Below are 17046 nucleotides of genomic sequence, written 5' to 3'. Positions count from 1 at the left end.
CTAAAATCAAAGCCTTTGAAGCATACTTTTTTACCAGAAAACAATTTGATTTTCAAAAATGTGCTCTTATAGTCCAAAATTAAGAAATTATTTGAGAGAATGGTCATATTACCTGGTCTTTCCACAACTCCTCCATCCATTGGGTAGTGTCCTCCACCAAGACTCCATATCCACATTGTCTAGCAAATAGGTTATGTGATTTGCAATAACCTCCCACCCCCATTCTATAATTATTCTTGATCTCTAATTTGGTGACTTTGTCAAGCACCATGGGTCTTGCTTCCTCTTGTTGTTATCTAACAAACAAATCTTGTTTGAGGCATTGCTACCCTAGTCATAATTTCAAGTGTTTGACGTTCCTTGGATATGGGTTGTCCATTATAATTTTGTCTTCTATTGTTATTATTATCTTGGGCTAGGGCATTATGTTGATTATGGCCTTATTGAAATAGGTTTTTCTTGTGCATTGGAGATGTTGCCCTCGTTTATCTTTGTGTGATCATAGGTCTCGGTGAATGGTTATGATCTATTTCATGATGAATATTTTTAATATTATGTTGCCCTAGTGGGATCCTATTAGCACCTGATGCATAACTTGGGGTTTACAATGTTATCGTTATTGCACATATTCTAACATCTACTGTATTATTATTAAGTTTAATTCTATTGGTATCCCTCATATTTTTATTTCTTCTTGACTTTATATTATCTACAATTTACAATTTCTATTTCACCTAAAGAATGATTAAGGCTACCAATTTGTGGGTTTGACCTAGGGATTCATTGCTGCCACTCATGCCCAAATTATGTAGCCACTAAGGAAGAGAAATATTGCTTACCTGATGATTCAATTGAGGCTCCTTGAGCCCTGGGATGAGGGAAGCTTGGAGCGCTAGACCAAGATACAAAAATCAAAGAATGAACCCCTTAAATGTGTTTTCTGCCACAAGATGGTTTAGAATTTTGAACATGTTGACAAAATGCCATAATTGGAATGTTGTTGATTTGTTTTTTCACATTTTCTCAGACCATTTTTGTATTATTATAAAGATTAGTTTACATAATACATAAAGAATTGCTAAACTAAATAAATTATGAACTATTTTAAAAACTAAATTTTTTATTTTTAAATGTATTAAAAAGTATATAAAATATAATAATTTTTTTTAATACTACAAATATTAGTAAAAATAAATAAATGCGATTGTTTCTCAACTATTCAACATTATCATTTTAAAAAATAAAATCAAAATCAAAATTATTATGCTTTGAAAACTTGTTCCATATTTTAAGAAAAGTTAAAATTTAAGCAATTTTTCTCCCTATATTTACCGCATGGAAATTTAAAATATTCAAATTTTGTTCCACAATCAAACGAGAATGGCACGATGCTATCAATATATAGATAAATTAATTTTAGCATCCATGAGGCTAAGCATAGCCTATTGGACATCCTTCCCACTAACCCAACTTTAGTTATTTGGCTTTTTTTTGTGCAAACCAATGATGAGCCCACCTAACTTCTCCATGCTTTCTTCGTTAAATAATTTGCACAAAGAGATGTCAGATATAATATCCACAAATTTGATTATGTTGTCCTTGTATGTATCATACTCTAAAATAAAGTGTTGTTCGATTTCCACCTTCTCATAATTGCAAAATGTGCAAACTCTCTCTTTCCAAGACTTTATTAACCTCTACCATTTGGCGGTCTCACATTGGAATTGATGAAATTTGGTTCTAAGTTGTGCAATAAGAGTTTTAGCTCTCCAAGAAATGTTGGCCTCTTTGTACAACTTTCAGAGTTGATCCCACGTAGCATTGAACTAGCTAATGTAATAAGTTCTTTTCCTTCCAAGCCCATTTCCCCAATTTCCATTATAGAATTTCTCCATAACAAAGACTTTTATTTATTTATTATTTGCAAGGCACATATTGAAATGCTATATAGAATATTTTTCATTCTTTGCCATTTTTGAGATACTTGAGATGGAAAAAGATAAGCGCAATTTCATATAAGGGTAGGCTTTATCCATGCTTCATCTTACAAGACAAAAAATGTAGTATATAGCACCATATTTTTCTGCTAAAACTTTGGATGGCTATGATGCATCAAATCTTGTTATTTTGCTCCATGAAACTACTTAAATTGATATACTTTGTTATTACAAATGATTATATATAATTTGTAAATTCTTACTGATTCTTAATAAAAAAATTTCTTCCAACAAAAAATGTGCCCAGCGCAAGTTTTTTTTTAAATCACACATAACAGTCAAAACTTTCAAACCAAAACATTAACAGTCAAAACTTTCAAACCAAAACATTACAAGAAAAGAGAAAATTACATAAAAATTTATTACGAAAAAGCATGCACAACAAACTGTTAGAAATCGGTTTATTTTCTTGTTCAAGGAGATTTTGAGAAGAGATTTAGTCCAATGACTGACTACTAATTTTGTTAACCTTTGTTTGAGACTCGAAGCTAAATAATTTTGATTAAAAAGAATGGGTGTCTGTACATTCCATATTAAAACGAAAACGAAAAACATATGTTATTTCATAAAAATCACCTACATCCTACAAAAATGGATTGGCTATAATTGACTATGATGAACAAGGGAAGTAATATGTATCAAGCAGAATTGGCAAGAATTTTTTTTTTTTTTTTGTATGTAATAACTATGTAAAATTACATTTGGCGTTGGCAATAGAACTTAGCCTAATGGTCATTAATTTGTTTGGAAGTGCACTTGGACAAATCTGCTTTGCGCATATCTTGGACAAATCGCTTGCCTTTGAGTTCGGTCACAAGAAATTATAGTTTCTTTTCTTCATCCCATTTATATATATATGTCTATATCTAAATATTTTGACTCGGATTGTTTTATTTTTTTGGAATGCTACTACGTTAAATAGGATTGCACTTATGTTAGTAATGAACTGCAATATAAATCGTAAATCAATCAGTATCTAATTTGAACAAGAGCTCTATGTACTGAGCTTGAGTCTCTGCCTTGTGCTATTGGCTTGAACTTGGTGGGAATCATAGTTAAATTAGAGAGAATTTCTAGACTAAGCAAAGAACTACTTTACAATGGTTGGGAAAAATCCAAAACTTCTAGAATGAACAGGGCTTCTGTTAATTAAATTTTTGAATTAAAAAAAAAAAAACACTCCGAACAAGCCATTTGTGTAAGAATTAAAGAATCTTCAGTCAATATATAACCCTCAAGCCCTTGCAATTTAACTTCTCCTTTGAGAATTTTGCAAAAAGACAACCAATCTCAGTGACAGAACATATGAAGAATATGAGTTTAATTTTTGGCAGGTGGATGAACAGAAAATCCTGATTTATTTATATTCTACTTATTTGACATTGTCATAAACAAGAGCTAGAATCGAAGGAGCTAAAGAGAAAGGGCCGAAGGCATTGATAATCTAATTTATATTCTGAGAAGTAAACATTGATAATATGGCTGACAAATAATCAAAAACTTCTCAAGGTATCATCACCAGAGCACAAGCAAGTGGAATTGTAGGATCAATCCAAGAAAGAACTAAAATTTGGCAGAAAACAGTTTATTATATCTTGCATCCAAAGTTTTCATCGGCTTAGCATTTAAGTTAAATAATTATTCTCTCTCAATGGTTAATTTGCTGTAATGATTAGTTGCTCTCTTTATCGTTCTCTGGGCAGATGGCCTATTGATGGATCACCAAAATCAATGTTCTGTCAAGTATTAATTATGATCTTATCTCTTCTTATTTCTTTAGATTTTTTCAATTTGAAAAAAAGATATTATACCCAAGAATAAGTCCTTGACCAATGAAAATTTAAAAATTTAAAAAACATCACTCCTCATGCGATTGGTTTACTTATCCACTATTCGTTCGTGTTCAAACAATTTATCCAAGTCTTTCACAAACTTTAGGAAAACAAATACATCATTAAACAAGAGACGCGATGCGTCATAGTTCCTGCCTAACGCATAATGGTTGTAGAGGTGTAGATGAGTGAGAATCTAAATTAACATTGTGAATGCATTAATTTTTGCCTAGAAATGCACTCGTGATCTGATAGGATTGCTCATATTTTGTTGTTAAATTCTCGTCTTAGAAATGCACTTGTGATTTGATAGGATGGCTCATATTTTTAATCATTAGCACTGGACAAAAACTAGGATAGAGATATAGATAGAGATAAAATAGCAGTATAAAACAATAACAACATAAACATATTTGCAAAGGGGGAAAAAAAAGATAGATAATATAGAGGAGGAAGAGGAAGAGAGATAAAATAGTAAGATAGTGATACCAACATAAGTTGTGTGTGCGAAAGAGAGAGAATTAAAGATAATTATTTTTCTTAATAAAACAAATAGTCAAAATAAAATTATGGTTATAATAAAAAATTAAAATATATTATATTTTAATTAATGAAATTAAGAATTTAATTTTTATATTAAAACTCACATTTCTATAAGAAAAAATGAAATGTATTGAAATATAAAAATATTTTATAAGTAGAACTAATTGTTTAATTTTACACAATTAGAAAAGATTTACTATTTAATGTTTTGTATTTCCAATTTTTTCATAAAATTAAGTAATTTTTAATTATGAAATAATATCTATATAATTTAATATGTACATTTGTAAATAATAAATAGATTTAATACATATAAATTTGATGTTGATGAATAAATATGATGTAATAAATAAAAAATAAAACATAACTATTTAATTTTAATACATAGTTTGTAAAAACTTAATAATAATTTATATATTTTTTAGAATTGAATTATTTCTTTTTTTTGTGGTTATTTCTTTAGTTTTTTTTTTTATATAAAATATAATTATTAATTTAATATTAAAATATATATTTAAGTTTTAAATGTATTTAAACTAAATGATAAATTGTTTAAATAAAAAATATTAATAATAATCAATGAAATAATTTATAAATTGTAACACTTATCAATTATACATATTACAAACACTATTGTAAAATATAATTAAAAAATAATATTGTTTAATTCATTTTTATAAAAGTAAAATTTTATTAAATTTTAACTACTTTTATTAAAAAAAAAAGTTTAAAAAAATTAGAAATTCAAATATAAAGATATAACATATTGAAATTAAATTAAAAAGACATATTTATTATATATATATATATATATATATATATATATATATATATATATATATATATATATAAGAGTATGATTTAAACTTATGCATTACATGAAGTTTTAAAAACAAGTTATATCAAATAGTCAAAAATAAACATCAATGTAAAACTAATAATAAATATATTTAAAATAAAAAAATATTTAATAGATTGTGATAATTAATATTGATTATACATGTTGTATGAGGTGGAAGATAAAATGATTGAAAAAATAAAATCTTATCAACTTGTCACAAATGTGGAAAAGATAAAATTTTAATTAATACATTCATTAATGCAAGATGAAGTTGTTAGAAAATATTTGTATTTTTTGTTGAAGGAAATTAATTTTCTCCCCCACTAAAAATAGTATGGACCAATAGAATGGATGAAAAATGTGATTTATAAAATAATGAAAAATTAGAAAAAGATATTAGCATTTGAAATCTCATATAATCTTTTAAATACTTTGATTTGATTGGTTTGTGTTAATGTCATGTTTGCATTGACATGAATGCATAAGTATTCCTGCGTTGGCAGGAACTAATAAACATTTGTACAAACTTATCAAAGATCCATTTAATTAACTTCAAAGTTACAAAGTTACAGTAATGAACAAAACTAGTACACTTTACAATTTATTTATTCAAAACTCTACAAGCCTAATTTCCAGCAACGAGAACATAACATCTCATACTAAACTTGCGCACAGGTATTACAAAAACAGTCCACTCGACTATGATAATCTAGGCGCTACCAATATCGATCCTCTTAATGTCGCCACCATTGGCCGCATCAGCCTGTGTTTTAGGGGCATTCACAGTCAAAATCTCATTCTCCAGTTTTTGCCAAAATGTCGTTCACATTCACATTTTTAGGCAGCCGAAATTGCCTCATAAATCGCTCGCTGGAATGCTCAACACGATGCCACTGATCCGTCTTTTTCTCCTCTTCTTTGCGTCTCTCCCCACTTATTCGCAGGGTATTTTGTTCCACCAAATCTATTTTCAAATCCTCCTCTCTCAACCCTGCAATCACCAAGAAAAAATTAAAATCTTTAAACACCGTTGTAACTGAAATAACATACCCTAGAAAGAGGGGCAGAAGGAAAATAATAAACCCAAGAAAGGTGTAAATGGAAAATTCCAAACACCGGAAAGGGGCAAATGGCAAATAACAAACCCTAGAAAAGGGTGTAAAATTCAAATGGATAATTAATAGTTTACCAGGCAAATCGGCGGTGAAGACATGAGCTTCAGGGGTTTCCTTCCAATCAACCCTTGTGTTCGCCACGGCCATGGCATCCCTGGAGAATGAAGATGCCTGTGTGGGGACGCTGAAATCCATGGCATCCCACACACGAGAAATTGGAAGCCATGGATCGAAGCTCTTCTCCCACGTATCCCATGCACTTATGCCCCTTCCTAAAAATGGACTCCGAGCCATACTTTTGCACGGATTTTCTGTCAAACCTGAATAACCATTGGCTCATTCCGTGAGAGGAATCTTCTGGGTTTTGTGTCCAAGTTGAATTGGAAGAATCAAGAAGGAATCTTCTGGGTTTTGTGTGCAAGTTGATTGGAAGAATCAAGAATCTTTGAGAAACAATTTTCTGTTGCGAAAAATATTTTTATCCCTAGCATTATTTCTTTCAGCCAAATAGAAAATAGTGATTCCTGACTTAAAATTAATTAAAAAATAAATTGTGTTCTAGACTTTATAAATTCATTAGTTTTAGTTGTAGAAAAGAATTAATTGTGACCACCACTAAAAACATTTGTACCCTGCCTTATGCAAGGCAAGGACTAATTAACAAACCTATCATATAAGAAGGAAATCTCTATGGTAAAATTGCTCACCACTATCTTATAATTCAATTAAAAATAATATACTTTTTATGCATAACCGTCCATCCCAATGCAATTGATGAGAAATAATAAAATAAATCAATAACAATAAAATATTATATTCCTTCATTATAGGTGTTTGATTCAGGTTGAGATATTGAGATATACATAAGAAAGGTTTTTGAAAAATAAAAGTAATATGTCTATCTGGTGACCTTTGCTAGTTGGTAGCTCACAAGCTTCATGCCTCCCTAGGCTGCCTCGCAGGTCTGAACCCTCCATCAAAAAATAAAAGTAATATGTTGTAAATTGCTATAAAGAAGCCAATTTCATTAGTGTCTTGTTTCTTTTATAACATGCATGTATATATAGAAAAAGTAGAAGGATATGAGTATTTGAAAGGATGGCATGTGAGCTTAAATCAAATTGCTACTGAGAGAGTCCATGGAGAAAAGGATCATCTCAATAACTTAAACAGGGGGACAAAAACCTCCTCATTAAGTTATTTATATGAAATATTAAGGGTATGTTGCATTAGAGGATGGGATTAGAGAATATAACCAGGGATTAGCTCTAGTATGTTGCATTAGAGGATGGGATTAGAATATATAGCTAGGGATTAGCTCTAGTTTTTAAAAAAGTGATTCCCAATTTTCTAAAAGTGGTTCTCAATGTTTTTTATGAATGCCTCTATAAGCTTTTTGAGAACCTCCCCATTAAGTTATTTATATGAAATATTAAGGGTATGTTGCATTAGAGGATGGGATTAGAGAATATACCCAAGGATTAGCTCCAATATGTTGCATAAGAGGATGGGATTAGAATATATAGCTAGAGATTAACTCTAGTTTTTAAAAAGTGATTTCCAATTTTCTAAAAATGGTCTTAATGTTTCGTATGAATGCCTCTATAAGTTTTTTGAGAACCTCCCCATTAAGTTATTTATATGAAATATTAAGGGTATGTTGCATTAGAGGATGGGACTAGATAATATAGCTAGGGATTAGCTCTGGTATGTTGCATTAGAGAAAGGGATTAGATTCGTATCTAGACAAGGAAGATTTTATAGCCAAGGATGGGATTAGAGTACATAGTGAAGGAGGAGGAGGAGAATCTGTCTATTTTGCAACACAGGAGTGGTGGAGACCAAGCGACACTTTCTCATGGAATGCCCAGCATACAATGACATCTGCTCCAATTATGGGGATATTCTAGAAGCGGGTAATTTAGGTACTCATTGAGAAAACATGGCTAGACTGGACAGCAAATTTAGTCTTAAAGAAGCAGCTTCAAAAGGCTTAATGATCTAGCACCTTTTCCTCGGGGTGTGCTTGCCTTTTGTCTTGTAGGTTCCATAGGCTGCTTTGGCTGCACCGACGTTATTAAAATCATCCATCCATTCATTCAAGCTTTTGTAGCACAATCAAATGACAACAAAGTGATCAACAGCGCTAGCAATACCTTGAATGATGCAATCATCCCAGAATTTTGATAAGATTGACCTTAATAGCATCAAAGCCAGCAACCCAACTTTTAAAATTGAGATAATCCAAACTGTGAAACCACAACTGCCTTACAGTACTCTAGAACAATCCTACAGGGATTAACAAAGCCACAAAACAAAGTTGAGCTTTAACATTCTAGCTTTTGGAAGCCTAGCAATGAATTACATTACTGTTTGATCTAATCCAAATAAATCTTCCACAGGGGCATATTGCAAATAGCAAAAGCTCTCTCTGCTGAAACATTTGAAAGAGCTAAAATGGGAACTTGATAAGCCTCAAAAGAGAAGACAACCCTGTAGTTGCTATACTGCAACACACCCAGAGGAGAAGATACATGCAACTCAATCCTTTTTGGGAATCTGTTGACACCATCCCTGATGACCTATGCAACCACCTAGGGATGAAAAACCCTTAGTCTGGGCAAAGATAGAAATGGAACAACCAGCCACCACTGTAGGACACTGAACAAAATCAAAGCTAATGTAAGAAGGTGAAAGATCTGCAAAGAACAAAATAACCTCTGATTGCCGGGGAGAGCAGCTGAATGTCCAGGAATAACTCGTCATCATCAATACCACCCCATGAGAAAATCACATATTTATCCTCTTTAACAGTTCCATGTTCCATAATAATTGTTTGAAATGTTTTTGGATTTGACTCTGTGAATTTATTTTCTTAAAATCATGCAGTTAAATCCAGAAACATTTCCAGGCCATATTAACTATTATGAAACATCTTTCATCTAAGAATGTTTTTTTAATTTTTACTTCCGACCCATGCTCAATAATAATAAAAAGTTATCATTATCCCCTCATATGTAAACAATGACAACAGCACATGTATGATTGATTTGACAGTTACCCATAAATGAAAGAAGAACATTTGAAGTAACTTCTTCTCTTTTGGCAAAAAGTATTTTATATTTTGCTTCAAAGGAACAAAGAAAATACATCAATTTTAACACAATGGATTAAGGAAAGATGTCTGTTTAGCAACTCAATGTAATTGTGCAATTTGTATTGAACAATTTCGCAATGTAAGATACGTGCTATTGCCCAAATTTACATATGAACGTGAGCAAAGTTCTTGCTCTCCAGATAAAAATAAAAAATAAAAGATTAATAACTGGAGATGGATAGGCATCATATTCTGGTTTACAAAAAATGGCTATATTTCATTTGTACATTCCAAGCAAGAAAGAGCATATTAATCAATGTTTCTCATGTTTACATCTAGGGGTGTCTGATATGGAAAGCAACAAACTGACACAAAAAAAAACTGTGCTGTCATAGATTACATCATACTTGGTGAAAAAGCCGAAGTTCAAGATATATTTATGATCACAAGGATCTTAAGGAAAAAAAATCAAGTAAATATTAAAATGGAAATAGTCTCAGCATTTTACAGGATTAAAAAATAAAACCTATTTGCATAGAGGCTAGTGGCCAATATTTTTGTTTTTCATTACTTGAAATAGTGATATATGATGGATCCCATGCCATTTGGAAAAGAAGATGTGCTGCGCAACTTTTATTTTCATTCCTTGAAATGGGAATAGAATCCCTTCACATATTATTCCTAATCATCTGGACCCCAAGCTTCATCTCTCAACTTCTGTCTCATGAGTATCCTATTCCTTCTTTCCTCCTCCTGCTTTTTTATATCACTATAACTGGATCTGATGTGTGATTTTTGCACAAGTCCTTGGCTTTGCAGAGCTCCCATAATTATCCTTTGTGCAGTTTTTGCAGATGTCTTAGGTCTTGGAAAGGGAGGTTCCAAATCTACAAAGCAAGAAGATCTGTTAAAACTATCCATGTGGACTCATCCGTACATGGAAGACACCAAGTCAGCAGCATGCAATATGATAATTGAAAAGTAGCAAAAACGCATTGGTAAATCCATGAGACATTTCTACAGGTAAGCTGCAGAGACAATTATTTACTTAAAGATGGTCATAATCCTACAGAATTAGTAACCTCAGATTGTCATGATCCATCAGAAAGTAGTTGGCTAAACCTTACTTTAATCCACTTCGTGAAAAGGTAGTGAATATAATTTCCATGTCTTTATGCCTTCAGAACTGAGAGATATAGCCTAGGTAATGCGAGAGAGTAGAATCAGGACAACTTAAAATCTCAACACCAAACAGAGATGGTTACTAGATTCTGTAGACTGAGTATATATATATATATATATACAGACACACTAATGAAAGCAATTTAGAATGAACCTTGTGAAGAGAAATATACTTGTAAACCCAGACAGGAGAAGCAAAGCTAACAAAATCTTAATATAACAATTGTCTAACTCTTGCTCATACAACAGACTAATCCACCAAGCAAACACAACTTGTTACTTGGCTATGAGTATTTGTGTCCTTGTCAGCATTACAAAAAAAAGGAATTTGCAGCAAATTATATTATCTTAAATGGTATGGAAATACCTGAAGACCCTCTTTGCAGTAGTTCAATATTTCTTGCCCATGTTTGACATCTATTTATCTAATATTACAATGGCATATTTTAGACTTCCAATGAGATAGGCATGAGGAATAAATTCCTCAATATCCTCTTGTGTCTACACATAACCCTAAACCAATATGAATTGGCATACTGCCAGATTTAAATTCCTGCATTCTAAATCTCTACATTATAATCTCAACCTATTTTGTCTAATTGAAATAGAGTTTTGTGTTATCGAAGTTTGCAGCACCAAAATCCTTCATATCAAATTGAGATTTAACATTCTTGATCATTTCTTTCTTGTTTTCCATTTTATTTATATTTAAGTAGAAAGAGCAAAATTAAAACTTAGGAAGCAAAACTACCATCATATTTGTTAAATTTCCAGACTATGATGAGTAAATTCTGCACTCATAAACTAGCCCTAAAAATAATTTAGAACTTCAATCTAAACAAATGTAAGATAATTTATAAACACACGCTGCTGAAAATATGAGAAGCAAACACACAATTATCTATCGTCTATTAAATGAAAAAAATTAAATTGTACCACTCTCAGTCTATCCTTTCTCCTCTACTCTCAGTTATAAGTCTCAGTCTCTTTTATAGAAGATGAGAAGCTTCTAGACTTTACAAACACTAAACTTAATGGAGCATCAAGTTTAGAAAAAGAAACTGTCCTATAAGATATAGCATAAAGCAATTGAAGTAGAAGAGAGAAAGTGCCTTGTTCTAGAAAGAAGAAAAAGAACTGATATTTAGAATCCCTCTAAATATTAGAAAAGCGTCATCATGCTAAGAGAAGATCTACACATAACTAAGGATTAAGAAAACCAAGCTGTTGATTTCAATGCCCCACTACAGGAGAATAGTGGCCAAGCAACATGTTCAAACAACCAATTTTCCCTCTTTGTAAGGAAGGCGTCCTCCATCAAATTCAATCCCTTAGCACCATTATGTTTTAATTATACTGCTTGATTTAAAATAGGATCCTAGGATCTCAAATGAGTTTTTCAGCAGCATTGAAAATGGTTTGAACATGTTCCTGCAAAGATCCAACTTTTGAAAGTATGCACACAGATTTTAAGGTTGAACCTTACGGAATCTAAGTAACAATTGTATAGCCATTGGTTTTGGAATTCATTAGAGGATCTGTTAGTTTCAGAATCTCAAAGGATGCTCATGTACAAGTTGCATTAGGAACAGCTACACATTGCAGTATTTATTTCCATGTTCCATTTCAGGTGAGGATGAGGGCCTATTGTTAGGTCAGCTTAATTAGTTCTTATTTTCTGTAATGTCCATTGCTCAGAGGCCTTCGAATATCGGGACAATAACTTGACTTCTCTTACACACTCTGTTTAAGTCTTATACTTGAATTAACTTGCAAAAGAGATTGGGCTCGTTACCAAGATTGGGCTCGTTACCAATTGTTATTTAAGATTCAATCCACAATATTTGTGTAATGAACCTTTGCATAGCAGACTCAATTAATTTATCATAGACCAATAGTGTTGAAAACATATCATTTATCAATCACTATTACTTGTCCAGACCAAGTATTTGTAATTAGCTATCTAAATGTACTCCAAGAATGAAATTGTCACTATACAAATTCCTTAGACTAAGTTATTATGTCTAACCATAAACTTGGAATAATAACGAGAGGTTGGGGATTGCTGAATAGGAAAATATCAATGGTGATTCCAGGGTTGCTGATTGCTCTTCCTTTCATTCTGTTGTGTTGTTCTTTCGACAGTGGTTTATGAATTTACTTGAGTCGTTAAAAAATTAGGTTAAGGATTTGCTGATGAACAAAGAGTCTGCATACTGTTGGAGACTCCTGTAACAATCTTACACATAAGTATTCACTGCTGCTAACCAATATTTTTGTTCATTCAGATCTTAATAAGCTCTGTGTATTACCATCTGTGGCTGTCTGTCTTCATTTTTTACTTCAGTGATTTATCTTCAACTGAAATTCCAGCCTTGGAGCTGATCTTGTGCAATAAACTCAGTCGTCCTTTTTTTTTCTTTTTTCTTTTTGATAGATAAATGGCTAAGCCCTGATGCATCATAAAGTACATAGATACATCCGGATAATCATCTTTTAGTCCCGAGTTACATTTTTCTGCCTTCCTTTTAGGTTGTTCCTCATCCTTCCCTTCATACCGGACTGTATGTAATCTAAGCACTACATCTTGCACTTATGTAAAGAATAAAGCTCCTAAAAGTCACGAAACATGAACAATCATAGAACGGGCATAGAAACGAAATGTAAGGTGATAGAAGCATTTTTTTAAACAAAAATAAAATATACATCTAAATCATCGGAAAATAAAGCTAATAGAGCGAAGATGTCATTTCTCAGCTAAGAAAACATATCTAAATCTGCAAAATTGTCATTTTGTCACATTGAAGGGTGCTTTATCGGCTTAGTCACATAAAAATATAACAGTAATAAACCTATGTTACTCTATTGGCATAAAATGGGGGGAAAGAGACTCCTCGTCATTCTGAATGTCCATCAAGTCCAAATTGGATGATTCTAGAACCTCCAAGTTCTCTTCAAACTCATATTCCCAAGCTCCAACATCATCTTCCACAACAAATATGTCTATCCAATCATATTGTCTTGGGATGCAAGATGTAGGCAAAGGGTAAAAGCTAAAGAAAGACCCTTCAATCTCCTCGGGATAATGAGATGTAAACTGTTGAGTTTTCTGGATCTGCTGCAAATGTAATGGCATTGCCTATTGAGGTATATGTTTTCCATATGCAACATCCTCTCATTTGTATTGAGCATAGGTTATTGAATAGACATGTCTATTCAATAATCAAATAATTAATTTATATAAACTTAATTATTGTTATATATATATTTCTCACATATAATAAGTTTATATCTCACATAGAATTATATCTCATATATAATTACATGTATATCCATAGAGTTATCCGACAGAAGCTACCAAACATTAACACTCCCTCTTAACAAGGGAGGATAAACACAAGACAAATATTACACCATTAGTAATATTAAGGATATCTCAAAAGTTTTCCACCATTTAATATAGCATATGATATCGAGTATTGATCTCCAAAATATCAACATTTGATATTCATCAATTTCTCAAACTAGGGTATGATATCCCATTTGATATCAAGCATCTTGATCTCCTAGAATATCGATATCCGATATTCAACAAGTACTCAAAAACAAGGTTTGATATCACATTTGATATCAAGAGTATTGGCCTCCTAGAATATTAATGATATTCACCACTTACTCAAAACGTTTAGATATCACATTTGATATCAAGAGTATTGGCCTCCCAGAATATCAATGATATTCACCACTTACTCAAAACATTTAGATATCACATTTGATATCAAGAGTATTGGCTTCCCAGAATATCAATGATATTCACCAAGTACTCTAAGAGTAATGGCCTCCCAGAATGTTGAGATACAAGACATTCACCATTTACTCAATTTATTTTATCTCATAATACAAGTTTATTGTAAGATCATCACCTTATAACAACTTCTCCAAATACAAGTGATGATCATTTGGAAGTCGTCACTTCCTCATGATGTACACAGAGGATAGGCCCATATAAAAGTCACATGGTCACAATCCTCTTGACCATGACAACTTATAGATCATTATAGAAACCATCTCAGCATGGTTTACTCCCTCTTAATCAATAAAATTGGGTTCACTGAAGGTTAACCAAATAGCATCCTCAGTCTTCTCCCTCTGAATCTTAATCTCCCTCTTTTTCCTGCAAGAACATTCTCGGAGGAAAAGATCGAGGCAAATAGCTCATATAGAGATATAAAATAAGAATGTTAACATTAGTTTGATGTTCAGTAATTTAACTAATGCATATTACTAACAACACCATAAATGATTATAACATAACTCTTTATTTTATATTTTCAAAAATTAAGATAACATAATTTTATTCATAATATAATACTTAATAATCAATTCATTTGATATCACATATCAAATATATATATTATGAATTAATTCATAACATATAACATATAGCATATCAAATATAGATAGTATGAATTGATTGAATTTTAACATTAGAATAAAACATAAAATATATCATACCTTCACCAAGAATTTATTTGGTACTTTTGCTCTTTCCATTCAACCATATTACTTAGAGAATTGATTTAAAATATATTATTCCCATTTTAGGTCATCTAAAGTTGCACGAACATAGTGAGGTGTTGCATGCCTAAAATTTCTTCCAACAATGGCCCCCTTCTTCACTTTTCTTTGTAAGATATCAAAGAACTCGTTGGTCGCTTGGCTGGTGGTTCCATCAGCTTCTGTATTTGTCTCTTCAACGAAAACTTTTTCGTATGTATATAATATTCTCTCATGTAAAAAGTATCTTCCTAATCTTCAACCTCTTAGGAAACAAGAATGTTTAATGTGGAATTCTTCCAAAAGATTTTCCCGTCTGGTGTAGATCTTGCAAGCCGAACAAAGATCCCGTTTTTTAAGTTGTAAAAATTCACATACATCAAATCTCTAGATTTTCTTTGGAGATCTTGGAGTGCCTTTTTGTCGACCTATTGCGGTGAATTGTAAGACCAATGGAAGCATTTCTTTTATAATCAAATTCATACATACCCAGAGTAAAATATTAAAACTCATGCTTCCGAGGGATAAATCAAATATTTTAGGACCAAATCACATTCGGACTCGTATAAGTTCACAAAGTTTAACATCTGAAACGGGAAGGCATTCCTCCCTCACATCCACATTTTGAATTAATATAACTTGATTGACTATGCGTATTAAAATAGTCATGTTTGGGTCTTCATTGTAATACGAAATTATCTTCGCTTTCACCCATTTACTTTGTATTGCTGGTCTAAATTTTGAGCAGATTGGTGTACATCACTATTAAATTTTCCATATCAACTTCTCTAATCTGAATCATCCAAATATGACACTTGTTGATGCACACATTATTCTCCAGTAGTTCATTGTTTTGTCATTTACTTTCCTTTCATGTGTGATAAATTATTTCAATGACAAATGTCAATAATCATTTCTTATACTTGCAATCTGGCTCTGATACGATGTTGAGTTTTCTAGATCTGCTGCAAATGTAATGGCATTGCCTGTTGAGGTATATGTTTTCCATATGCAACATCCTCTCATTTATATTGAGCATAGGTTATTGAATATACATGTCTATTCAATAATCAAATAATTTATATATATATATATATATATATATATATATATATATATATATATATATATATATATATATATATATATATATATATATATTTCTCACATATAATAAGTTTATATCTCACATAGAATTATATCTCATATATAATTAGATGTATATCCATAGAGTTATCCAACAAAAGCTACCAAACATTAACATAAACTATGGTTGAAATTCTAAAATTCTAAACTATCCCTAATTCAGATGGAGTCCCTCTATTGAAATTTTGACTTGTTATGTTTGATCTACTTCTATACCTATATTAGTTAATTTGTCCGCTCTTTAATTGCACTCCTAGTATATATGATTGATTGTGATCTTGTCAAAGTTCTAACATTTTGAGAGGGTTCTAGATAAAATAGAGTCCAATCTCCAATTAATGAGGGATCATTTCCTTATAGCATTTATTATAATTGCAAAATCTCCTTTAATCTCTACATTCTTCGAACCAAGATATAGATAGTTCTAGTCCTTCAACTAAAGCCATTCATTCCGCCTAGTTATTAGTTTCTATTCCTATATATCTTGCTGACTTTGCTATCTCTATGCCTTCTAAGTTATGGATACTACAACCAATGCTTGCTTTGCCCGGATTCCCTCTTGAAGCTCTGTCAAAATTGAGTTTAAACCATCCCTCTTTGGGTGGTTGCCAATAGCACATCTCTTGTTTGCTTTTTTAAGTTCCTCCCCCCCATAGAAGTGGGGGTGATTTTAGACCAATCCACTTACGTCTCATTGTCTTGTCTCAATGAGACATTATAGCCTCCTTTTGTTATT

At 31.6% G+C, this 17046-nt stretch overlaps 1 protein-coding gene and 1 pseudogene across 3 annotated transcripts in view; both read right to left on the bottom strand.

The window, feature by feature from the left end:
* Positions 1 to 5729: 5729 nt before the first annotated feature.
* On the bottom strand, positions 5730 to 6888 carry LOC149531879 (18.1 kDa class I heat shock protein-like; annotated as a pseudogene). Its single transcript, XR_016358548.1, has 2 exons — positions 6403 to 6888; positions 5730 to 6204 (listed from the first exon to the last, which is right to left on the bottom strand). The product of XR_016358548.1 is annotated as an 18.1 kDa class I heat shock protein-like (transcript).
* Positions 6889 to 9675: 2787 nt separating this feature from the next.
* Positions 9676 to 17046, bottom strand: part of LOC149531877 (coiled-coil protein) — a 108238-nt gene continuing 100867 nt past the window's right edge. For both annotated transcript variants that reach the window (XM_089809155.1, XM_089809156.1), the window contains exon 7: positions 9676 to 10312. In XM_089809155.1, coding sequence (XP_089665281.1) covers positions 10107 to 10312 — 206 coding nt within the window. In that variant the 3' untranslated portion in view covers positions 9676 to 10106. The remainder of the gene's footprint in view (positions 10313 to 17046) is intronic.

The sequence above is a fragment of the Cupressus sempervirens genome, chromosome 11 (genome assembly GCF_028749045.1).
Source record: "Cupressus sempervirens isolate cs-2001-9-10 chromosome 11, ASM2874904v1, whole genome shotgun sequence".
NCBI lineage: Eukaryota > Viridiplantae > Streptophyta > Pinopsida > Cupressales > Cupressaceae > Cupressus > Cupressus sempervirens.
Note: the sequence above shows the minus strand (reverse complement) of the source record. Positions and strands in the feature narration are given on the sequence as shown.